The sequence below is a fragment of the Triturus cristatus genome, chromosome 7 (assembly GCF_964204655.1).
Source record: "Triturus cristatus chromosome 7, aTriCri1.1, whole genome shotgun sequence".
Taxonomy (NCBI): domain Eukaryota; kingdom Metazoa; phylum Chordata; class Amphibia; order Caudata; family Salamandridae; genus Triturus; species Triturus cristatus.
The window spans coordinates 572,131,171-572,156,039 of NC_140590.1; the positions used below are offsets into that span (position 1 = coordinate 572,131,171).

Consider the following 24,869-nt stretch of genomic DNA (forward strand, 5'->3'; position numbering starts at 1 on the left):
GCTATTTGCCAGAGTGTGTATGCCGGTTGGCCTCCCTGTTTGACTCTGGTTTGGGCTGCGGTGCATCGGTCTCTTCCTCTTCCCTTTTGGTTCAGGTTCTCTTACGGCCTCACCTTCCTGCCACAGCCCCACCCTCCCTCCCCCCATTTCTCTGCAGGGGGTTGGAGGCCGGACATACCCTGCTCGGACTTTCCTCCTCGGTGGCCGCTTTCTGTCCCCGGGGCAAGTGCTATGCCCCTGGGGCGTGTAGCATCTGGTTGCTGTGGGTTTGTCAGCCTCTACTATCTCTGCTTGCCTATGATGTGTGGCGGTAATCTCATGCACTGTGTGCATCCAGCTGGTGGCTGTTCTGCCGGTCTCAAGCCTGGGACCTTTCGGGTGTAACTGCACCTGCTTTGTGGCTTCCCAGTGACACATGCTGGCTCACTGGAGTCTGGTCTTGGTGCATCTTTTTCCTTGTTTATGTTTATGTTTGTGCAATTTTTAAAGCGCGCAAATACCCAAGGGTGTCTCGGCGCTCAAGGGACGGAGATGGTGCTACAACAAGTAAATCAAGGTGAAAAAAGCCAAGTTTTCAGTTTCTTCCTAAAACTCAAGAGGGTAGGAGCAGTTTTGACATGAGTAGGCAGTGTGTTCCAAATTTTTGCTGTGGAGACCGTAAAGCATCTGTCACCCCAATTAACCTTCCTGGTTCGTGCCACTTTGAGTAAGTGAGCGGAGGAGGAACGGAGTGTTCTGGAGTGTTCAAGAGGGCGAAATGCACTTCTGAGGAACTGTGGGCCAACGTTATTAACTGCTTTGTACGCGATGCATAGTGCCTTGAACTTTGTCCGGCTTCTAACTGGGAGCCAGTGTAGATGCCTGATGTATGGTGTAATAGATTTAAACTTCGGGATTCCCAGTAAAATTCGGGCTGAAGCATTTTGGACTAATTGTAGTCTGTTTAGGACCTTTTCCTGGGCATTCATCAAGAGGGCATTGCAGTAATCCGTTTTTGAAAAAACCAAGGTACTGATTAAAATTTTGCCAGCTGAAGGTGGAAGGTATGGCAGTAATTTTTTGATCATTTTTAAAATGAAGAAGGATGAGGAAACCACAGAGTTGACGTGGTGGACAAACGTCAGTTTGTTGTCAAAAATAACTCCAAGGTTGCGAACCCTAGTAACTGGTTGAGGGGGGGCTCCCATCTCTGGTGGCCACCATTGAGGGGACCAGACAGGCTGCAGTTTCCCGAATGTCATCACCTCTGTTTTATCGGAATTTAATTTGAGAGAATTTGATGACATCCAGGAACTGATGGCCCGCATACCCTCTTGAAAATTTGCAGCAACCGTTTGGCCGTCGTTATGTATCGACAACACAAGTTTTGTGTCATCCGCGTATGTGGTAAGGGCGATTCCGTAGGATTTTATTACCCTCACTAAGTCCGAAACATAAATGTTAAATAGTGTCGGACTTAGCGATGATCCTTGTGGAACACCACATGGGAGGGTAAAGGAGTGGGAGATGAAATGGCCCATTTTTACTTTTTGCGAACGATCGGCAAGGAAAGCTGTAAGAAGTTGTTTAGCTTAATTTTGAATTCCTATGGCTGAGACACGGTCAATCAGAATTGCATGATTGACCGTGTCGAAAGCTGCAGAAAGATCCAATAGAATTAGTACCGCCGCTGGGGTTGCTCCTGTTGTCTTCCCCTCTTCTGCACTGTTGTCACCGCAAGTGCAGCGACCTGAGCCTATTGCTCTGTTATTAGTGCGTGTTGGGTGGATGCGTGTGGTTCTGCCCGTGGGCACCCGGCGCACTTTGTTTCTGGTGGCAGGGAGGAGGAGGTAGCTATGGTGTGCAGTTACTCATTTCCGGCTCACCCGCCCTTTCGTCTGGGTTTTTCTGCCCTTTTGTTGCTCGGCATTGCCGTTTTTGGGCTACTCCCTCGAGTCTCGTGATGTTGCTTGCGTTCCTGCCTGGCAGCACTCACTTTTCTTCTATGCATTTTGTGCGTATGTGTCCGGTCGTGGCGTGTAGTATGGACTGTCCGTATCTTGTTGGTGGTTTCAGCCGTTGGCGGCTGTGTTTGTCCATTTTTGTTTTTCCCTATGCTTTTGTCCGAGACCTGGATCATTGGGGGTCGGTCAGTGTTATGGGTGCGTTTGTTTGCTCTGCACCGCGTCCTGTCTCCTGTCCCCACAGTGTCCGAGTTTGTGCTTTTCTTTCCATTATTGGCCTCGGTGACCTTTTGTGTTGGGCGCTGGCCTCATCGGTCTGAGATTGTGGGCAAGGTTTTGTCCTTTGTCTTTCTTTCCCGGTTATGTCTGACTGCACTTGTTCTCCCCTGGTCAACCCTGATTGGTACCTGAATGGGAGTCCGCCTGGGCGTGCCACGTGCTGTTGGCTGGGTGCCTAGTACTCCGGTGCACAGGAGGTCTGAGTTGTACTTTTCTTGCACGTCCTGTTTCGCTGTCCTTTCTCTGTTCAGGGGCACCTTGGCCCTGTAGCCTGGCTCACTTCATCCCGGTTGGTGTTCCCATACCTGGACGTGGCCTGTGTGTTCTCTGCTTTTTGGGCTCCTACTGTGCCACTGCAGGCTTGAGAGCTCTGTTTGCTGCTCACTGCCTGTAGTTTTCTGCTGTCATCTGGTGGTCAGTTATTAGGGTCCCGGCATCGCCGACTTCCATCTTTTGCCTTTGGTGTTCCTTCTCTTGTGACTGGGGTCTTCTGGTTCCATGTTCTATGGTCTGCCAGTGGTCCTGTCTCTTCGGCTTCAGCCCGCTTGGGGTTGATGGTTGGAGGAGTCCTCTCTCTCCCCCTGGTTTCGACTTTTGCCAGCCCGCGGCAATTGGGGGCGAAGTTGGATGCCTGATCTGTGTTGGGTTGGTGTGCTCGCCTGCCCGCGGGTTGCGGGTCCTGCTTCCGGGATTTGTGTGCACTTTGTTGACTTGTCTGGGGATGGTCCCAGCCCTTCGGGGTCCTCCTGTTCTAGTCCAAATGGTCTTGCAGTTGGTGGTGGCCTGCCTCGTTTCCAGGGCCTACGGCCGTACTACCCTGAGAGCGCCTGGTTTCGTCTGATCTCACAGGTTCAGCAGGGTTGGGCCTGGGTAGTCCCTGGCTGGCAGACCGCCTGGGATTACTGGTTGCGTTTGGCCCGTTGCCGGTGTTCTCACTCTGAGTGGGGTTGGTGTGCTGTGGGGTGTTTCGCCTGCACAGGTTTTTCCTGCCTTCCTTCTCCCTGTGTGTGGCCGTGTTCCATGTGTTGGCGGTCCAGTTTGGGTGCCCGAGAGTGGTTCTGTTTGTAGAGGGGTTGGGTTCTGGCCTGCCTCACTTCTGCGCTCTCCTCCCATGCTCGGGGTGTGGTTGCTGGATGCAATGTTGTTCCGTTGGCCGGTTTCCCTGCTTCCACTTTCATCCGTTTCCTTTGTTGGCACTAGTTTTGTTCACCGGGAACTGTCATGTGTTCTGTGGTGGTTTCCTGGCTGGGTTCGCCGCCCTTGGTTTCCTCTGCTGGGGGTGGTGGCCGTCCGGGAGTTCTGGGTGTTCCTTGGATTTTCATAACCCATTGCGGGCCCCCTGTTTCCTGTGGGGGTTCTGGCTCGTCTTAATCTTTTGGATTCCTTGGTTGGGCCTGCTGTCTCGGGGATGCTCCCTAGCGGCGATGGAGTTGCTTGGGGGCTTCTGTTGCCCGGCTTCTCTTCTGTCTGGATTTCTCACATTTGGGGGTCTTTTTCTTGTTGATTGAGGGGAGAGGATGTAGCCTTTCGGCTGGGGCGGTCGTCCTCTGGGCTGATGTCCCAGGTTTGTGTCTCTGCTCCATTGCACTGCATCCTGTGTTTCTGTGCTATTCTCTTGCTCTCCCTGGGCCTAACAAAGGGTGTGTGTGTCCCTCTGTCGTGACTCTGGGCTGATGCTCATGTATGGCGCTCTGATGCCTGTGTTTTTCTTCAGGCCTTGTTCGTGGTTTTGAGTTTCTGGGAGTTTTGACTCTTTTTCAGTTTTCCCAGTGAGGGATGTTTTGTTTCCTTTCTGTGTTAACCTGGCCGTCTCTGCTCTTCAAGTTCTTTGGGCAACCTTGCGGGTGTCACCAGCCCTCTGTTAGCGGTTTGGGTCCTTGGACAGCCTGGTTGCTTCAGGTTGTTTCCTGCTGCGTCCTGGGTTGTTTTGCCTTGCGCCTTTCTGGGTTCTTCTGTTGGTGTTGTGGGCCCCTTCTGGTGGGTCCGTTGATGCCCCTGGGATCCTTGGACTGAGTTCTTCTGTGCACTCCTCCATTCCTGCGCGTCCTGCTGTTCCGGATAGTGCTGCATCCGGTTCCTGTCTTTCCTGCCCTGGGTCCCATCGGTTGTCACCCTTTCCCAGGAGAGTGTTTTGCCTTCTTTCCCTTCGGTCGTTGGTCTGTGGTGGCTTCTGCTCTCTCGCTGTTTGGTGTCCGTGGGGCAGGGGTTGCTCCGTTTGGGGCTTCAGGCATCTTCTTGCTGCTGGGTCAACTTGTTTGTCTCTTTTGGTTTCTCTCTCATCCTGGTGTTGCTGAGTTGTGTGGCCTCTCTTGCTGGCCTCTGTTGCACCGGGTTTTGTTGTGTCTGCCCGGGTGTCGGGTCGGTCTCCCGGGGGTCTGTCTATCTGCTGGGCCCCCGCCTGGTCCTCCCCGCTCCTGTTCTTGGTTCGCCACGGAGTGGTGTCGAGTGGTCCTTCTGCTGATGTTTTTGCTGGGCGGTTCTTGGAACTGGTCCTTCTGGTTGTAGTTGATCTCGCTGTCTGTGATTCCTCTTGGTTGGTGTCTGAATGTTAGTTTTCGGATTACACCTTCTTGTTTTTGCATTGTCCCTTTGTCTGTGGTTTCTTGTGAGTTTGCATGAAGTCGCTGGGCCTGGGTATGTGCTCACTGCTTAACTCTGGTGACGAGGAAGACTTACGAGGAGGTAATGCCCTGGCTACTTACCGATAATCTTCATTAAACCGAGTATAGTCTTCCATGCCACATGAGTTCCCATCCCTCCCTCCCTGTTTGACTATCAGCTTCACGTGGTTCTTGGGGCTTGGTAGTTCTACAGGAAGTGGAATTGGCCGGCCCCCCTCTTATAGAGGTCAGGGGTGATATGGGTCGGCCATGTTGGGAAGGGATGGGAGGCATGGAAGGCTAACTTTTGCTTTGGAGGGTTCTGGTGTGGAGCTGAAGCTCACTGCGTAACTCATGTAGCGAGGAAGACTATATTCGGAGTAATAAAGATCACCGGTAAGTAACCAGGTCATTTTTACTGTCTGATTCCTGAAGAGCTGACATTCTTCCAGCAAGGTCATTCCTGAGACAACTGGATGTTCTATCAGCTGTCAGGAAATCCATCACCTGATCCCTGTATATTAGCAAATGGTTAATGTCATATTATTGAGCCATGCACAGTGGCAGGGCTCTGTTGATTGAAACAGCCCCTTAAAAGTTCAGTTGGGAGGGTTATGAAATTATTCACTCCAAAGGCAAAATCTGGTATGCAGTCAAATCATTGAGAACCTATTTGGAGAATTCTGGGCATATACCTACAGATCTAGAAGGTGCTTTTCCAACACCAAGGCAACAAACCACCACTTTACTGGCTACTTGCATCTGTGTCTTACTGCTTGGTATGTCTGATAAACCTTGTTTTGGCCACATAATGTTCAAGCTTCATCTGACATTAAGCTTTCTTTAATAGAGTCCTCTTGATTGACATTGCTTGTGCAAAGTGCATTCGCAAGCTCCAAGGCCTGGGCAACTCTCAACTGTATGTTGTATCTGATAGAGACATCAAGCCGCAAATTACTTACCTTTGAATTTCCCAGGCGTCAGACTGGAACTGGAAGATTTGTCTTCGAACAATACCACTGCACGCCAGTAGGTGGCATCGGTCACCTCTGTGTGACACCGTCCCTAAAGCTACTTGCAGCTCAGCACTGCGTTGCTCTCCTCAGAGGTCTTGTTTATAGTCCCAGTCAAGAGGAAGATCCAGGCTCCGCTCCGGGAGTCCTAAGTCTTCATTCTCCCACTCAAAGTCATCGAGTTGGTTAGGGAAGAAACACAAAAAACACAAGAAGTCGAAGCTTTGACTTCTCCCCGGCCATCGGCCGACGCGACAGAGGAGTCTCACTGTTCGAGACCTCATTTCTCTGAACCTGAGCCAGGGTCGGCTCCGTGCTTCCCTGCTTTCCCAGGAGCCAGAGTAACCCCGCCCAGCTCAAAGAATTATATGATGCCATGTTCCTCATATTTGGGCGGTCTGACGCTACCAGCGTGCCTTTGGGCCCCGGAGGCTCAGAGGGGGCTCCATCGGGTCCCCCACGGGGCTCCGGTGACCCCCATGGATACGGCGAAGGATCCGGAGCACAGTTAGTGCCAATGCGAACTTCCCCAGCGCCTGCCCAGAGACTCCCAACAGCGCCAGCCCAATTCTCATCACCGACAACTCAGAGCCGGATTGGCGCGTATGGGCGCCGACAGACCCCTTAGGTCCTAGATTGGTTCCTCAGCCTTATTCTGAAGAACTAGGAATGGAGGAAGATTGTAAGAGGTGGCTGGAACCTTTACAAGACCAGCCTTATTACTGGCATGAGGAATTGGGTGAGGCCAGCGGACTGGATACCTCTCGGTATTTTGGCCTGCTTTCTCCGCCTACCATGGCTATGGTGGTGCAAAGAGCAGCTGAGGTCCTAGACCTTCAGCTCCTTTCCATGGCAGTCAAGACGCATATCTTGACAGAGTTCTGCAGGCAGCTGTCTCCTTCTCGGAACCTTTGATGCCCTTCGACGAGGCCTTAACAGATGTCCTTGTAGCAACCAGGTCCAAGCCAGGCATGGGGGCTCCTGTGAATAGGACAATCATCCGCCACCATCGAACTGCACCAGGTGACACAAAATTCCTCACCAACCACCCTACCCAGAGAGCTTGGTGGACCAAGCTTCTACCTCCCACGGCGTGTTCCCTTCCGCAACCCTGGAGAGAGAATTTAAGATACTGGACAGTTGGGGTAAGGCATTATTTTCTTCTGCCTGCCTTGCATTGCGGTTGGTGAACTTTGCATGCCTATTGGGCCGTTTCTCCCATCACTGTGGGAAACGGTTGTGCAAGTGCTGCCACAGGTCCCGGAGTAGGCCCGGGCCCTCCTCTCCCAAGCAGTATCACACAGGAGAGATATGGCAAAGTTCGCCATTTGCCATGACTGACTCACTGGGCATTGCGATTACATTGACAGTGGCTGTTTGATGCCACGCCTGGTTGAAGACTTCTTGTTTTTTCAGGGACGTCCAGGCCTCTCTCATGGACATTCCCTTTGATGGTACCCATCTCTTTGCAGACAAGGCAGACATGCCACTGGAGCGATTTAAGGACTCGCAGTCTATGGCCAAGTCCTTGGGCTTCTCAGTGGTCACACGTCCCCGTCTGCCTTTCACCCTTTTTGTGGCTATGGAAGGATCTTTCAACCCCCCAAATCCCAGCCATCAGAACGCGCAAGTTCAGCAACCTCTGTGAGTGGGCGTGGGTCGCTCCGACCCCGTAGGTCAGGCGGCAAGAGGTCAGGTCAGTCCACCACCCCCCTGCAGCCTAAGCCTCCAAACCTTCCTAGTCCGACCCTTCCAGATCATGGGCCGCCAGTTGGTGGCAGGATCAGCCATCACCTCCACCACTGGCAGTGCATCACTTCAGACAGGTGGGTTCTCCATATAGTCCGAAGGGGCTACTCCCTCCTCCATGTTTAACTTACGACCAGCTGATGGAGAATCACCTAACTTTGCTTCATAATTGTCTTGACCAAAGGAGCCGTAGAGAGAGTTCTGGCACCAGCAGTAGGCTGTGGTTGATAATCCCGCTACTTTCTGGTCCTGAAAAAGGACAAGGGCCTTCCTCCTATCCTAGATCTGCAAGCCCTCAACTACTTCCTCAAAAAGGAAAAGTTCAAGATGCCCAGGTCTTGTCTGCCCTAGATCCAGGAGACTGGATGGAAGCGTTGGACTTGCAGGGCGCTTCTTTTCACATTCCCTTCCTGCCTGCTCAACGGCACGACCTGCAGTGCACGATAGGCCATGAGCACTTTCAGTTCACCATGTTCCCCTTGGGCCTTACCAGCGCCCCTCCGGTGTTCACCAAGGGGATGGCAGTGGTCGCAGCTTTTGTACACAGATCAGGGGTGCCAGTCTTCCCCTAGCTAGTCAACAGGATGTTGAAAGCGGGCTTCACTCAGGCTGTCGTCTTCCACTTCCACAGTAGAGCAAACTCTTTCATTCCCTAGGGTTCACTATCAACCTCCCGAATTCACACCTGAGTGATTCGCTTACCATTGACAGCCTTTCTTCCTTCAATCAAGGGAAAGCTGGTTCAAGTGTTCAAGGACAACACCACCGCCATGTGGTACTGCAACGAACAGGGTGGGCTGAGGTCGTGGACCCTTTGTCAAGAGGCCCTGCATCTCATGACATGGCTGGAACAGCAGATCATATCCCTGGTGGTTTAAAACCTGGCAGGTCCTCTGAACACCAGGGCGTACGAACTCAGCCATCAATGCCTAGCAGTTCACGAATGGCGTCTCCATCCAGTGATGGCGCTTGTTCTTTCAACATTGGGGAGAGCCTTGATAAAATCTGTTTGCCTCTGCGTGAGCAGACGCAATGTCAGCAGTTTTGCGCGCTGGAGTTTCCCAGGTGGCTCTCGTTTGTAGAAGTCTTTTGTCACGAGTGGAGCTCATGCCTTCTATACGCCTTTCTGCCCATACGTCTTCTGTCCAAAGTGCTCCAAAAGTTCAGGAGTAGTCGGGCCCAAGTAATTCTTGTTGCTCCGGACTGGGCACAGAGAATCTGGTATCCTGAGCTTCTGCAATTGAGCATCAATCCTCCGATCAGGCTGCCTCTTTGGGAGGATCTTCTGTCACAGCAGCAGGGGAGGGTCCTTCCCCCGAACCTGTCAATTTTACACCTTCTTGCGTGGAGATTGAGTGTTTGCAATTGGTATCATTCAACCTTCTGCCTAAAGTTTGCAATTATATTTTGTCAGCCAGGCGAACCTCCAACAAGACCATATACACCTGCTGGTAGAACACATTTGTGAAATATTGCACAGAAAGGTCTATTGATCCTCTTTCTGCTTTTGTTCCTCAAGTTTTGCTTTTTATTTTGCCCCTTGCCCAGCAGGGCTCTGTACTGGGCACTCTCAAGGGGTACCTTTCAGACCTGTCTGCCTTCCTGAGGCTGCCGGACCAACCCTCATTATTTAAATCTCCCATTGTATATAGATTCCTCAAAGACATCGTACATATGTTTCCACCTTCCCGTTTCATTATGCCTCAGTGGGACCTTAATTTGGTTCTCCATTTGAACCTTTGCACAATTGCCCCCTCCAGCTGCTTACTATCAAAACAGCCTTTTTAGTGGCAATCACATTTGTCATGATGGTGAGAGAATTGCAGGCACTGTCATCCACACCTCCTTACCTGGCCATCTTCCCTGAGAAGTTAGTACTTCGCACTAGGGCCTCTTTCTTATCCGAAGTCGAAACACCATTACATGTGGGCCAATTTGTCACCTTGCCTACCTTCTACGCCCCCTTCATCCCTCTGAAGAAGAGGAGCGACTCCACCATTTGGACCCAAAAAGTGCTTTGTCGTTCTACCTTGACTACACTAAAGAGTTATAGGTGGACGACACACTCTTAGTGGGGTACTTTGGAACAAAGAAAGGTCGTACAGTGCAGAATCGCAATGGGTTGTTCTCTGCATCAAACTTTGGTATGCTCTGGCCAAACAACAGCGTCCTGAAGGCTTAAAGGCTCATTCCACCAGAGCTAAGGCTGCTACCACAGCATTGCAATGTAGAATTCCAGTCCTCTACATTTGTCAGGGGGCAACATGGGTATCCCTGGACACGTTTACCAAGCACTACTGCCTGGACTGTCAAATCCGCAGGGATGGCCTTTTTGGGCACTCTGTTCTGCTGGACTTCCTGGTATGAATTTGTCCACGGTCCCTCCTCCAGGTATGGTATTGCTTGGGTAGCTGGTCAAAGGTAAGTAATCTGTGGCTAGTTGTCAGATGGACAAGTTACTTACCTTTGGCAATGCCTTTTCTGTTAGAGACATTATGTAGTCGCAGATTCCTTACTGACTGTTAGAAATGGGGGTCTCTAGTTGGCAGAGGTAGGTACCTTTGTCCATATATGGGTCCTTGCTTCTAGTCAGGGTAAGGGGGATACACTCCTAAAATAACCCCTGCTCACCCCCTTGGTAGCTTGGCACAAGCAGACAGGCTTATTTCAGAGGCAGTGTGTAAAGCATTTGTGAACGCATACAGTAATACAGTGAAAACACTACAGATGGACACCACACCAGTTTAGAAATAAGTAATCTTCATCTAAACCAAAACAAGACCAAATGACAAAAATCCACAATACAGTATTGAAATAAGGCTTTCAAATGGTAGAAATAGCTCAGTTCAACGCAAGTTGTAAATGTGACACTTTTCTCAAAAGTACCTTAGATGTTACATGCAAAGCAAACAAAGTGGCCGCTGGGAGGGCGATGAGTCTGTTCCTTACACTCAGGGGAGGGGATGCGTCTGTTCCTTACTGCGGCGCAGGGGAGGTGATGCGTCAGTTCCTTACTGTGTGGGGAGTTGATGCGTCTGTTTCTTACTGCGGACCCCAAGCGATGCGACAGTCTTTGGCACCTCGATGCGATGCGTCAATCCGGTATGATGCATGTCTTCGAGCAGCCGCACAGCAGTCTTGCTTCGGGATCGGTGCGGCGGCTGCGATTTCTCGAGCCACGGCAGATGCTGCAATGGTCTCTTCTGAGATGCGTTGGGAAACCAGTGCAGATGTGACACGTTTCTTCAGTGTTGAACAGCAGCAGGCACCTCTTTGCAGGTTGGAATTCCCAGCAAAGAAATTCAGGGGAGCTGGTGGTGAAGTCTTTGTGTCCCTGAGCATTGAGAACAGGAGGCAAGCTCAGTTTCAAGCCCTTGGAGATCGTCCTCAAGATGATGACAAGGCAAGCAGCAAAGTCCTTTTCTCCTTTCCTTGGCATCAAGCAGTCACAGCAGGCCAACCCCAGACAGCAAACAGTACAGGGGCAGTATTCCTCCTCAGCTTCTCCAGCTCTTCTCCTTGGCAAAGGCTTCTCTTGATTCCCAGAAGTGATCTAAAAGTCTGGGGTCTGGGCCCCTCTTTTTATACACCTAAATCCTTTGTTCTCTGAAGCAGAGAGTGTTTGTACCCAGCCAAAACCAGTTCTATGGGGCGCTTTGCAAATGCACAACAACCTTCTTTGTCCGTGTGAGCCCTGGCGTCAGACACACCACATGGGGCGGAGCAGTCATTGTGGAAGACAGGCACAGCCCTATTCAGGTGAAGATGCTACTCCTCCCACCACTCCAAATGTAGACCCAGCCTATTCAGCCCAGCCCTGACTCATCAGACTTCTGCAGCCACAGCCCTCTCCAGCCCCCTGTCATCCAAAAGCCAGACATGCAATACACAAACCTAGCAGAGGCACACTGGATAGTTAAGCAAGAAAACACCTACTTTCTAAAAGTGGTATTTTCAAATACAGAATGTAAAACTCACCCTCACTAAAAGATACATCTTAACATTTTGAGTTCAAGCATACTAAACCTTATTTTCCTATCTTGTTCCTGCGGTCAGTTATGTTTATAAGATGTTATAAACTAACTCCCCATTCTTGCCTATGGGAAAGGTTAGCCTTGCAATAGTGGAAAACAAAATTGGCAGTATTTCACTATCAGGATATACAACATACATCAGGGCATGTCCCACCTTCCACATACAATGCACCCTGCCCATAGGGGTACCTTGGGCCTACCATAGGGGTGACTAACATGTAGAAAAGGGAAGGTTTGGGGACTGGCAAGTGTGTGCACTTGCCAACTCGACATGGCAGTCCCAGACTGCACACAGGCTCTGCGATGGCAGGCCTGAGCCACATGTTACAAACTGCTTCTGTGGGTGGCACAAACAGTGCAGCAAGTCCACCAACAGCATTTTATTTACAGGCTCCAGACACACATGGTGCACTGTACTAGGGTCTGACAAGTAAATCAAATCAGCCAATCATAGAATCACTGATCCATCACATCAATTTACAAAGGGAGCACTTGCACTTTGGCACTGAACAGCAGTAACAAAGTGCCCAAAGCATCTAGACCAGCAAAAACATATGAAGCAACAGCAAAAAATGGAAGGGAGACCCACGCCAATGGTGTCAAGTATAACACCGACCCACCCATCCTCCCCCCCCCCACTGTGGACAGGTTTCTAGGGTCAGGGCTGATCCCTTTCAGGGCCCTAGTTTTAAAAAAAGAAAAACACACCAATGTCAGTGCACTCCATGGTTCTTCACTTCTGGCGTGGAAAGTCCCTCTGTCAAACTCATTACAAAGTGTTGGCATAGGCAGATGATACGGAGGTTATAACACTCAACCCCTGTAAAGCTCTGAAGGCTATTGAAGATAAGGCTGGGGCCTTTTCAGGGTACCATCTTAATGAGTGCAAGACCCAGGTGCAAGAAGGTGCAGGTACTTGGGTCTCCCGGTGGGTTGAAGAGGTGACTTATTTGGGAATTAATATAACATCTACCCTAGAGAAGATTAAGTGAAATTTAGCCCCATTGCTTGGAAAGAATAACCATGCCTACCTAGGATCATTAATTTACACTTAACACTTGTGGGAAGGTGTAACTTGTTAAAGATGCTCATTCTCCTGAAAGTTTTATACTTATTTAGAATTATCTCATTGGAGAGCCTAAGCTTTAGCTTTCTGTGGCAGTTCAAGAAGCCTTGAAAGAGTCAAGGGATGTGATCCTCCACGGAGACTGTGGGGGGTGGGTGGTCCCCAGTTTCATGCTGTACTATTGGTCTTGCATGCTGCAGCACTTCATGGTTTTGATAACTCATAACAGATATTCAGCTGAGGCGCCATCCATATATCAGCTTACATTGGGCTCTGAGGCTAGGAGCTGCTTCTCGAGGGATTTGGAGAGAAACTACTACAAAAAGACCAGGTTTAAAACCGTAGATGGAGCATTCAAGGTTTGGCAACAGATCAAAAGAAAGCTGAATATTACCAAGTTAAATAGTTATACACCTTTATGGGGCTCCCTGCCTTGCTGGGTATATTCCAAGATGGAATATGTAAGAGGCTTGAAGCTTATGGTATTTCAAAGACTGGGGATTTGTATAATGACCAACTATGCTACAGGACAAGTTTGGTCCGACTAAAGAGAAATTTGATAAATATCTCCAAAGATGTGACTATATTAGTAAGCAGGATAAAAACTACATGTCAATCAATCAATCAGGGGTTTGTAAAGAGCACTACTTACCTGTTAGGGCCTCAAGACGCTGGGGGGAAGGGGGGGATTGTGTGGCTCAGTAGGGGTCATCTGAAGATCTTTCCTGAACTGGAGCAGTGTAGGGCTTTGCCAGAGGTGGAGGGGAGGTCGTTCCAGGTCTTGGCTGCGAGGTAGGAAAAGGACCTTCCACCTGCTCTGGTCCTGTAGAAGCGTGGGGCGGTGACCAAGAATAGGTCGGCTAATTGGAGGTTTATCTTGGGCGCGTGAAAGGAGAGACGGTTGTTGAGGTATTCTGGTCCTATATTGTGGAGGGCCTTGCATGCGTGCGTGAGCAGCTAGAACGTTATTCTTCTTTCGACGGGGAGTTAGTGTAGATCGCTGAGCTGTTTTGTGATGTGGTTGTGCCGGGGGATGTCGAGGATTAGTCTGGGTGTGGCGTTCTGGACAGTCTGGAGCTTGTAGAAGATTTTTTTGCTGATTCTGGCATAGAGGGCGTTGCCGTAGTCCGGTCTGCTGGTGATGAGGGCGTGCATGGACGTTTTTCTAGATTACATGTCTACAGTAAAATGTGCGGTCATTGAGGTGGTGAGTCAGGAGAGTCGAACTCGTCAAATTTATGATGCACTAATACAGGGACTTTCAGATGATATGGAACCCCAGAATGCTAAATCGGAAGCAAGGCTGGGTTCTGAAGGGTCACTACTTGATGGTTCACTTGAGATTTGTAAGGAGATCCTCCTGACCACCGGCTTGAAAAGTCAGCGCTATAAAACAGTTTTAGACCTATACTATATGCCAATAAGCTATTTGAATGGAGCATGAGAGTAGACTCAAAGTGCAACAGGTGTAGGGCAGACATAGCCAAAATGATGCATATGTTTTGCTCTTGTCCCCGGTTCACTACTTCAAAAAAATCGAGGCATTTATCAGTTTAATCCTCCAGAAGCAAGAGAAGATCACACCTCAAGCAGTACTGTTAGGGCTGAGTGAGGACCAGGGGCTATCTAGAGGGGAAACGTACTTGATCTTTGTGTCAATAGCGGAGGCTCGCATGTGTGTTGTCTCAGGGTGGATCAGCCCTAATTGCTCTACATTCACAGAGTGGAGAGCAGGTTTTCTCCCCATGCATAATATGGAAAGAGGTTTATATGACCACAAGGGACAAAGTGCGCTGAAATGGTGAATCCTAAATTGGTCTTCCATATCTGAGTGGATGGAGAGCCCTTATTTGGATTTCCAGCTGAGCTGTCGAAGATGTTTTTATCTGTGGAGGGGCCATCGATTCAGTTGTCTTGGGCTGTTTTTTCTACAGTGACTAATGTGTCATACACCTGTGGTCAGGAAGGAGTCCTTAAGCATGGATCTTATTATTATAGTGGGTATATATTAGTGTGTCTTTATTTAATGTATTGTGTTTACCTTATATTTGATCTAAGACAACCTCAGGATTTCATGACTAACCTACAAATGCACTTAATTAACCCATTGCCTTTGTAAAATCTGTACTTTATAGGAATTTAGTAGTATTTTGGTGTATACCCTGGAAAATCTGTTGGTCTTGTAAAAGCATGGAAGGTGGTGCCCTGCTGAAGATATATGAAGCTACTAAATCGTAAATGTACTATATAATGTTTTGTCAAGGGTACAGGCTGTTAATCATATCACCAGTGTATTATATTGGATTAACTGATTTTATGCCTACGCCCTATTTTTTTCAGTTGTATTTTTATACTTTACTGCTACTGTAATCTTTGGTTGATTTTGATCATGTACTGTATACCATATCATCGGAAAATCAATAAAAATCATTTAAAAGTAAAAATGATGATACCATCAGTGCTCTGTTAGCCAGAAAATTATTGACCCTGTTATTTGAATTCTGCATATTTGATGAATAGATCTGAAAGAAACACGTTAGTTATAGATTCCTTACCCTAGAATTACCCCCCAGGCGTCAGACTGGATCCGGAAAGTTTTTTTCGTCAGCAGTACCTCTGCGCCTCGGAAGGTGCCATTGGTCGGCTCCGCGTCCGTCGTCTGCGTCGTGGTCGCTGGGATGATGTCGTGACAGCTACTTAGACGCCGCCCTCGCGTGCTGAAGTCAGTTCTTTCTTTTTCCGCGCCAGCAAGCGCATATCCGGGAAGAGCGGTACCTCAATCATTTTTGACTACATTTTTCTCGACTTTTGTCGACGTCTTGTTTCGAAGTCTGCGACTCCCAACAGGTGCACGAGGGATGCCCGGTTTTAAGGCCTGCGGTTCCTGTAACCGACTGATGTTGGTGACGGATCCTCCCTGCGTGTGCCTCTTTTGCTTGGAGCGCGACCCCGACCCCAAGTCGTGCTCGGACTGCCAGTTGTTGACGCCAAAGGCTTTGCGGGAGTGGTCCCGAAAGCTGCTTGAAAGACGGCAGTCGGCTCCATGCCGTTCAAGGTGCCTGTCGAGAGGGAGATTGAGGGACCGGTCGAGGAGCCACCATCATTCCGGCTTGAAGTCATTCAAGTGTTCGCGCTCGGGGTCCGGTAAGTCGAAGCAGAAGAAGAAGTTAAAGAAGCAGCATCGCTCTTTGCCTTCTCCTCGTCAGTCGGCTGACTCGATGAAGCGCGTGGGTGGTGCCACTTCTGCGGTTCCGCGCGCGGAGCCTGAAGGGTCAACTCCGAGCTTCCCTCCCTTTCTGGGACCCGGAGCAACACCCGCCCATCTTCATACGTTCTACGAGGCGACGCATGCCATCTTTGGGCGGACCGACCCCGCCGGCGTGCCTTCGGGCCCCGCGGACTCGGTTGGGGGGCCTAGGTCTTCGCTGCCGGCGGATCCGGCCTCGGCGCCCCAGGCTCCCCTTGGATCCAGATTGGCGCTGGTTGACCTTATTACACCTCCACCGGCGCTGCTTCCAACGGCACCACTACCGTGCCCGACGCCGGTTACCCCCCAGCCGGCGTCGACCCCAGCCTCCTTCCCGACGTGGACACGGCGCTGTACGGGCATCGACCGATGCCGGATCCGGTGCCAGGTGGGGTTTTCAAGCCCCTGTTCACTCCTGGGGCCCCTTTCCAACCACAGTGGCACCCAGAGGAAGATGAGGAGGACTGGGAGGGGTCAGTTGACCCTTTAACTGACCAGTTTGAGCCTGAGGAGAACTGGAGAGAGGAACTGGGGGGTGCCAGTGGTCTTGACACTTCACCCGACCTTGGCATGTTGTCTCCTCCTACCGTGGCTACGGAGGAGGAAGCGTCATACGCTGTGGTGTTGCGTAGGGCGGCCGAGGCTCTCAACCTCGAGCTTCCTACGGTGACAGTCAGGACTAACCTCCTAACTGAGGTGCTTCAACCGGTAGCGAGCTCTTTGAAGCCCCTGCTGCCATTTAATTTAATGAGGCCCTCACCGACGTCCTTTTGGGCACGTGGTCCAGGCCCAACACGGGGGCTCCCGTGGACAGGATGATCGCCCGACGCCACCGCCCGGCTCCGGGCAACCCCACTTTCCTCTCCCAACACCCCACCCCGGAGAGCTTGGTGGTCCAAGCCTCCACCTCCAAAAGCGCCTTCCCTACCGCTCCACCGGAAAGGGAATCCAAGAAGCTGGACCATCTTGGGAAGAAGATTTTCTCTTCCGCCAGCTTAGAACTGCGGTCCTTAAACACCGCCGTTATTCGCACTCAGTGTGGGATACAGTGGAGCAAGTGCTGCCTCAGTGTCCGAAGGAGGCCTGGGCAGTGCTCTCTCAGGCTGGCGCCACCGCGAGAGATGCAGCTAAGTTTACAATCCGTTGTGGGCTGGACACCACCGACTCTTTGGGCAGCACCATTTCAACATCGGTAGCGCTCCGTCGCTACACCTAGATGAGGTCCACTGGCTTTTCGGGGGATGTCCAGAACACCTTGATGGGCATGCCCTTTGATGGCCGTCGCCTTTTTGGTGACAAAGCAGAAAATGCCCTAGAGCGCTTCCAGGACTCATGGGCTACGGCCAACTCTTTGGGCCTCTCCTCCCATCCGGCGCAGTCGGCTTTTTGCCCCTTTCGTGGCTACGGAAGCGGTGCCACGCTACGTCCCACCCAAGGCCACATGCCGCAGCAAGTTACCCAACCTTCGCGGGGACGTGGGAACCAGCGTCATGGTTCAGGGGGCCAGCGGGCGCACCAGTCCACCAACCCCCCCTCTGCAGCACCCTCCAAACCCTCCTAGTCCAACCTTTCAGGCCCATCAAATGCCAGTGGGCGGCAGGATTAGCCTTCACCTCCCTCACTGGCGCACCATCACGTCGGATAGGTGGGATTTGCAAATAGTCCTCAGGGGCTACTCCCTCCCCTTCAAGACTACTCCTCCAGCCATGCCACCGCGATACCACCGCATGTCGTAGGATCATCTGGCCCTTCTCCAACAGGAAGTTACGGCACTCTTGGCCAAGGGAGCCATCAAGCGCATTCCTGTCCCAGAAGTAGGTCGTGATTGCTACTCCCACTACTTTCTGATTCCAAAGAAGGACAAGGGCCTGCGTCCTATCTTGGACCTCTGGGACGTCAATCACTTCCTCCGGAAGGAGAAGTTCAAGATGTTGACGCTTGCTCAGGTCTTGTCTGCCCTCGACCCACAAGACTGGATGGTAGCGTTGGACCTGCAGGATGCTTATTTTCACATTTCCGTCCTGCCGGCCCACCGGTGTTACCTGCGGTTCACGGTAGGCCGTGAGCACTTTCAGTTTACCGTGCTCCCCTTTTGCCTTACCAGCGCCCCTCGGGTGTTCACGAAAGTGATGGCAGTGGTCGCAGCTCATCTGCGCAGATCAGGGGTTTCAGTCTTCCCCTATCTCGACGACTGGCTGTTGAAGGTGGGCTTGCCCCAGGCAGTTGTCTCCCACCTCCACACTATGGTCGACCTCTTGCATCAGCTGGGGTTCTCCATCAATGTGCCAAAGTCGCACCTGATCCCCTATCAGAAGCTCCTCTTCATCGGAGCGGTTCTGGACACAACACAGTTTCGGGTCTATCCTTCCGAGCAGCGAGTCCGGGACATTTGGGCTATGATTCCGATCTTTCAGCCCTTGTCCCGGGTTTCGGTCAGAATGACCCTGAGGCTGCTGGGCCTCAAGGCCTCCGGCATCCTGCTGATCGATCATGCCTGCCAGGTGGCATATGCGGGCTCTGCAGTGGGACCTGAAGTTCCAGTGGGCACAGCATCAGCGGAATCTGTCCGATTAAGTCCAGATCTCGGAGGGCACTGCTCAACAACTGCAGTGGTGGCTCACAAGCCAGTATTGGGTCAGTGGCAGGTCCCTCTCCCTTCCCCAACCAGACCACACTGTGGTTACGGATGCCTCCCTTCTGGGATGGGGCGGCCAAATGGCAGAGGCGGAGATCAGAGGCTTCTGGTCCCTGGCAGAGTCCGGGCTTCACATCACCCTTCTGGAGCTCCGGACGATTCATCTTGCACTGAAGGCATTCCTTCTCTCTGTCCGGGGAAGAGTAGTGCAGGTCTTCAAAGACAACACCACCGCCATGTGGTATTGCAACAAACAGGGTGGGGTGGGGTCATGGACCTTATGTCAGGAGGCTCTCCGCCTCTGGACATGGCTGGAACATCAGGGCATTTCCTTGGTGGTTCAACACCTGTCAGGCTCTCTGAACGCCAGGGCGGACAAACTCAGCCGCCGGTGCATGATGGATCACGAATGTCGTCTTCACTCGGAGGTGGTGCAAGGTCTCTTTCAAAAGTGGGGAGAGCCTTGGTTAGATCTATTCGCCACCGACGAGAACGCGCAATGTCAGCAATTCTGCGCGTTGGAATTTCCAAGGCGGCACTCGCCCAGCGACACTTTTTGTCACAAGGGGAGTTGCGGTCTGTTGTACGCCTTTCCGCCTATACCACTTCTGCACAGAGTGCTGAAGAAGATCAGACGCAACCGGGCCCAAGTCATTCTTGTGGCTCTGGATTGGGCACGAAGTATGGTATCCCGAGCTTCTCAACATGCCCATCGATCCTCCGATCAGACTGCCTCTTCGAGAGGATCTTCTGTCACAGCAGCAGGGGACAGTTCTCCACCCAAACCTGTCCAGTCTCCACCTCCTTGCATGAAGCTTGAGCAGCGGCAGTTGACGTCTTTTGACCTGCCTCCCGAAGTCTGTGACATAATCTTGGCAGCCAGGCGTTCCTCCACAAAGACGGTATACGCCTGCAGGTGGAACAAATTTGTGGCATGGTGCACAGCAAAGGCTGTGGATCCCCTTTCTGCCCCTCTTTCTGAAGTACTCTTGTTCCTTCTCTCTTTAGCCCATCAGGGCTCTGCTCTGGGCACTATCAAGGGCTACCTTTCTGCCATCTCTGCTTTCCTTCGGCTGCCAGATCAGCCTTCTCTTTTCAAGTCCCCGGTAGTTAACCGTTTCTTGAAAGGCTTAACGCATCTCTTTTCTCCAGTACCTTTCGTTATGCCTCAGTGGGACTTGAATCATGTGCTAACTTACTTAATGTGCTCTCCATTTGAGCCGCTTCATAACTGTCCTTTACGTCTCTTAACCCATAAGACGGCTTTCCTGGTAGCCATCACTTCTGCTAGAAGGGTGAGTGAGCTCCAGGCTCTTAACTCAAAACCTCCTTTCTTGTCTGTTCATCCGGACAAGGTGGTTCTCCGTACCCGTCCGTCCTTTCTTCATAAGGTGGTCACTGCCTTCCACATCGGGCAGACCATTACTTTGCCCACCTTCTTTCCGCCTCCGCATCCTTCAAAGGATGAAGAGAGGCTCCACCGTCTGGACCCAAAATGTGTGCTCTCTTTCTATCTGGATCGCACAAAGCAGTTCTGGGTGGGTGATCAACTTTTTGTTGGCTACTTGGGTGCAAAGAAGGGTTGGGCAGTACACAAACGCACCATTTCTTGATGGGTCATGCTGTGTATTAAGGTATGTTACTCTCTGGCTAAAAAGGAGCCTCCAGTCGGGCTATGCGCCCATTCCACCAGGGCGACGGCTGCCACTACTGCCTTAGGAAGGGGAGTGCCTCTAACTGACATCTGTCAGGCAGCCAAGTGGACATAACTGCACACGTTTACTGTCTGGACAGCCAAGTCGGGTGATACGGCTTCTTTGGCCGTTCTGGTCTCCAGGACTTTCTGATGTGATCTTGGTTTGCAGACCCACCACCGGGGTTGGTATTGCTAGGGTAGCTATTCTAAGGTAAGCAATCTATAACTAACGTGTTTCTTTCATATGCACAAGTTTCTTACCTTCGGTAATGATATATCTGTAAGAAACATTAGTTAGTTATAGATTCCTTACCGCCCCACCCATCCTCCCCTTTCGGCGAACTGATTTCTAGGGCTAAGTACATCCTTTCACGGACCTAGTTTTGTGCACCACTGGTCAGTGTCTTGCATGGCTCTGCGTTTCTGGCGCGGAAAGTCGTGTACAGAACTGCAGCAGCGCACGAGGCGGCGGTGTCTAAGTAGCTGCCGCGACGTCATCCCACGATGCCGACGACAGACGCGGAGCCCACCGACGCCACCTTCCGACGGGCAGAGGTACTGCTGACGAAAAAAACTTTTTGGATCCAGTCTGACACCTGGGGGTAATTCTAAGGTAATGAATCTATAACTAACTAATGTTTCTTACAGATATATCGCTACCGAAGGTAAGTAACTTATGCATATAGCCTCTATCACAAAGATTTTGATACTGTCCAATCGTCTATAGCTGTTATTCCTTGTAGAAGTGTGGCTGGTGCATTTTGACACTTATAGCAGGTGACAGATCTGTCTTTAATAGGGTGTACCATAACATTAAAGTCAGCACCCATAATTAGGTTTCTACTGGCCATCGTGTAAATCAATCTGTGTAAAATCGTTCTTTCTCTTCATTTGAGCCATATATTGAGAACAGGGTAATGGATGGCATCCCCCAGTACTCCTTTAAGACTTATAATTCTCCACTCCCTGTCTTGTTACTTGCCCTCTAATTGAAAGGGCAAATTCTGTTTAAGTATTAAGTTTGCACTTTTGTTTTGCGTGGACCAAAGGGGAGATTTGTAGCAGCTTGCAACGGCAATATTTTTAGGCCATGTTCAGTCGTCCTAATGTACATTGCAGTTAGTTAAGAGAACATCTCTGCTGTAAGTACTTTGATTTCCGGGTTCTGTTTGTAGTTAACTAGCTGGGGCTGGATCAGTTTCCTAGTTGCTTGATTATATTTGGGCCGAGGTATTGGTTCTGTTGTAAGTTTGGGAGCCTGCTTTCAGGACCCTGTTCTTAGTACTTTGTGTGTTTTGGGGCCTACTATTGGGGCTGTGTATTGGGACTGAAGTTAGTAGCATATTTTGTGTTGCAGTGGAATTAAGACGAGCTTCAAAAGTCGGAAGAGAAGATAAAAAAGGCGGTGGCTTGAGAGAAGAGAAAAAGAACACCGGTAGTCGAGAAAAAGGAGCAACAAAGCCTCCGGGGAAAGATCGCTCCTTAGAAAAAGAGGTAGATTGTTGAACATAAAGGTTTTGTACAAGGTATAAAATATCCAGACTTCTTTGTCAATGTGCATGATTCGAATTGTGAATGCTATAAATAGGGAATAAGAGATTATAGGTGGGGGTCGGGAGGGGGGGGGGCTAGGGGCGGGGGAGAACACAAAACACGTGGAATTTAAAGATTTAAAAAGGAGTGGATCTATGGAAGCGGGTGAGGCTTGTGATGTCAGAGGGAAGAGGTAAGGGATGTGCATGATGAGTAGGCTCTGATTTGGGTCTAATAATAGAGCTGGAGAGTGAGCAGGATAAACTGCTTGGCCCAGAGCTGACAGAAGAGAGTCTATATATATATCAGAAAAATAAGATGAGAGTAAGAGGATATTGGTGGATGTAATGGCTGTAATAGGCCGAGAACAGAAAACTGAGATATGGAAGAGGCCCTGCCAGCAGTCCCGTGATGGGGATGAAGTGAAAGGGAGGGAGGAAGTAATGAGACTAAATAGACGATCCCAGAGATGGAGGAGACAGTGGGGTAAAAAATAATGTAGAAACATATTTGCTACGTGATCACGAACGTGATGAAGCTGGAAGTGGTGGCGCAGAGAAGGCTGAAGATGGTGAAGGAAAGCAGGTCCAAGATATGCCCCAATAGATGCTGAGAGGAGGGGAGACGAGCAAACAGGAAATGGAGCAAAGAAAGCTTGAGATGGGGAGAGGCGTTACACTGGCTGCTTGCTTTGCCACTTTCTGTTTGCCTGTGTCTGAATTTCCCCACCTTCGTTTTATTCCTGTTTGTTTATTTTCCTCTGCATGTTCCTTGTCCTCTTCCTTTTTACAATTCACTCTGCATGTTTTTTCGACTACGGCCTCACAATTCTTCTGTCTGCCCGTCCCCTTCCTAGTTTTTCTCCCTCTACTCTTTACTTTCACTGAATGGCTGTTCATCTGTCACTGTGGTCAACGTCTCTCTGCATACCTCCTTCCAACTGTTTCTCCTGGGCCATTTCTCTGCGTCTGCCTCGTACACCCTATATGTCTTGACCAGTTTTTACCCATTTGTTTATCTCCCTGTTTGCCTAGCCCCCTTCTCCTTTGTTGCCGTGCTTTAATCTGTCTGCTGATAGCATCATTTCACCGTTCATCTTGCTTCTTTGTCTACCAAGGATCGTCCTGTGAGCAGGAAGACAAAAGGAAAGGAAGAAAAGAGAGGTGTAAGGATATCCCGGGATTTTAAAGACCTGACCGCCTCCACAGACAGTCTGGATCGCCTAGCCCCGGAGCACAAAATGCAGCAGTCGGATCCAGCAGTGCAGGCCGAGTACCAGGAAAAACTCTACACTCAGGTCAGTTTACCCACTATATCCCAAAAATATTCTAACCTACTCACTCCTCACACACCCACCGCAGTTCCCGAAATAACTTACACAAACACTTTCACACAAACAACTACTTTCTTAATTTTTTTTTTTAAAGATTTGTGATGTATTACTTCTTTCCCTGAGACTCAAAACCAAGATAAGAGAGGGGATGCCACAGATTTAACAATTCTAGAACAGCCAAGTTCTGATGGATACATCTTTCCGGTGGATTCCTCACCTTTTCAATTACCCCCATGTGCAGCATAGCACAGAAACATTTCTCCTTAGCTCTCCCACGTCGACGATGACGTCACAATGGAATGGCTCAGCACGTGGAGCCAAAAGAAGTCCTCGTCGGCGTGCTGACGTCAGTTCCCTTTTTACTGTGCCGTTGACGCATAACGGTTGTTCCAAGGGCTCTCCATTTCTGGGAGTTTCTTTGTTGCAAGTCTTAGTGTCTTTGAAGCATTAACTATGGCTACTCAGAGAAAATCTGGTTTCAAGCCATGCAGGGAATGTGGGGGCCAGATGTCTATCACTGACCACCATGAAGACTGTTTATGACGTCTCTCATTGGACCACTACATCGAGGAGTGTTCCTCATGCCCGCGCATGAATCCCAAAGCGCTGAAGGAGAGGGAGGCCAAATTATTCATGGCCAAGGTGCAAAATAGGGATCGAAGAAAGTTGAGGTCCCGTTACAAGTCGCCGACTCCACATACTTCGTGGTCGTAGAAATAGCACAAGAAAAAGCGATGCCATGTGTCTCTGTGTCGTTCGTCGAAGGATGCGACGCCAAAGTCGGTTTACCCTGTTCCCAGGCGTCATCGGAAAGATGAAATCTCTCCATCTTCTTCTCCTGAGGTGACTCCAGCCCGTTTCTAGTACAAGAGCTGTAACTCCATCGGCTCCAAGAGAAGCAACGCCACCACAGTTGCCGAAGCCATCCTCTCCACCTCTAGATCCAGGGTCTATGGCGCCACAGCCAGCACCGAATGTGCTGCCTCCTCGAGCGGCTTCAGAGCCTGCAGTGCCGGATCGATGTATCCTGCCTATCCGACTCTGGGAACGGATCCGATGCATTTTTTTATATGCGATATTTGACATGTTCGCCAGAGCGGCAAACACTACTGGTGCGCCTGTTGTCTCTATGGGTCCGCTGACATTTTCCCTGGAAGGTTTGCCTCCTCATTTCCCTCAGGCACCTCTTCCGCCTTTTATGCTGATGGCTCCCGCGAGTTGGCCTTTTCCGACGCCAAGATTTTCAATGCCGTTGCCATCTCTGGAGAGGCGAGTGCCACTTGATGGATCGTCCCCGGAACCGTCTGGTTCTGAACCGGCGCCGACTCAATCTCGACCGGCGTAGCCTACTGTTCCGGTAGACCTCCGTTCGACACCTACACCAAACTAACCGGCGCCACGTCTGGTGCCACCAACGCCTATACCGAGGATGAGGTCTCAGAGAGAGGCACAGAGATTATTAGTAGAAGAAGACTATCAGGAAGAGCATGAAGAGGCTGAGGAAGGGGAGATTGTGGATCCTGCTTAGGATTTTGAAGGTTTGCAGGAAGCTAGTGGCCTGGATACCTCTCCTGAATGGGAGCTCTCATCTCCAAAAGCTCTCCCAATGCAGGAGGTGACATCTTATCACGCCGTGATCCAGAAGGCAGCGGATCTGCTGGAATTGCCTCTTCCTACGGCGGAATTAAAATCTAACATCTTGACAGAGGTGCTACATTCTCCTTCATATATCTCGGAGTCT

At 50.5% G+C, this 24,869-nt stretch overlaps 1 protein-coding gene across 2 annotated transcripts in view; it reads left to right on the forward strand.

Moving 5' to 3' along the window:
- MYCBPAP (MYCBP associated protein) overlaps positions 1-24,869 on the forward strand; it is an 835,305-nt gene that overhangs the window by 682,102 nt on the left and 128,334 nt on the right. For both annotated transcript variants that reach the window (XM_085617113.1, XM_085617114.1), the window contains exons 17-18: positions 21,620-21,756; positions 22,913-23,092. In XM_085617113.1, the coding sequence (XP_085473239.1) occupies positions 21,620-21,756; positions 22,913-23,092 (317 nt within the window). The remainder of the gene's footprint in view (positions 1-21,619; positions 21,757-22,912; positions 23,093-24,869) is intronic.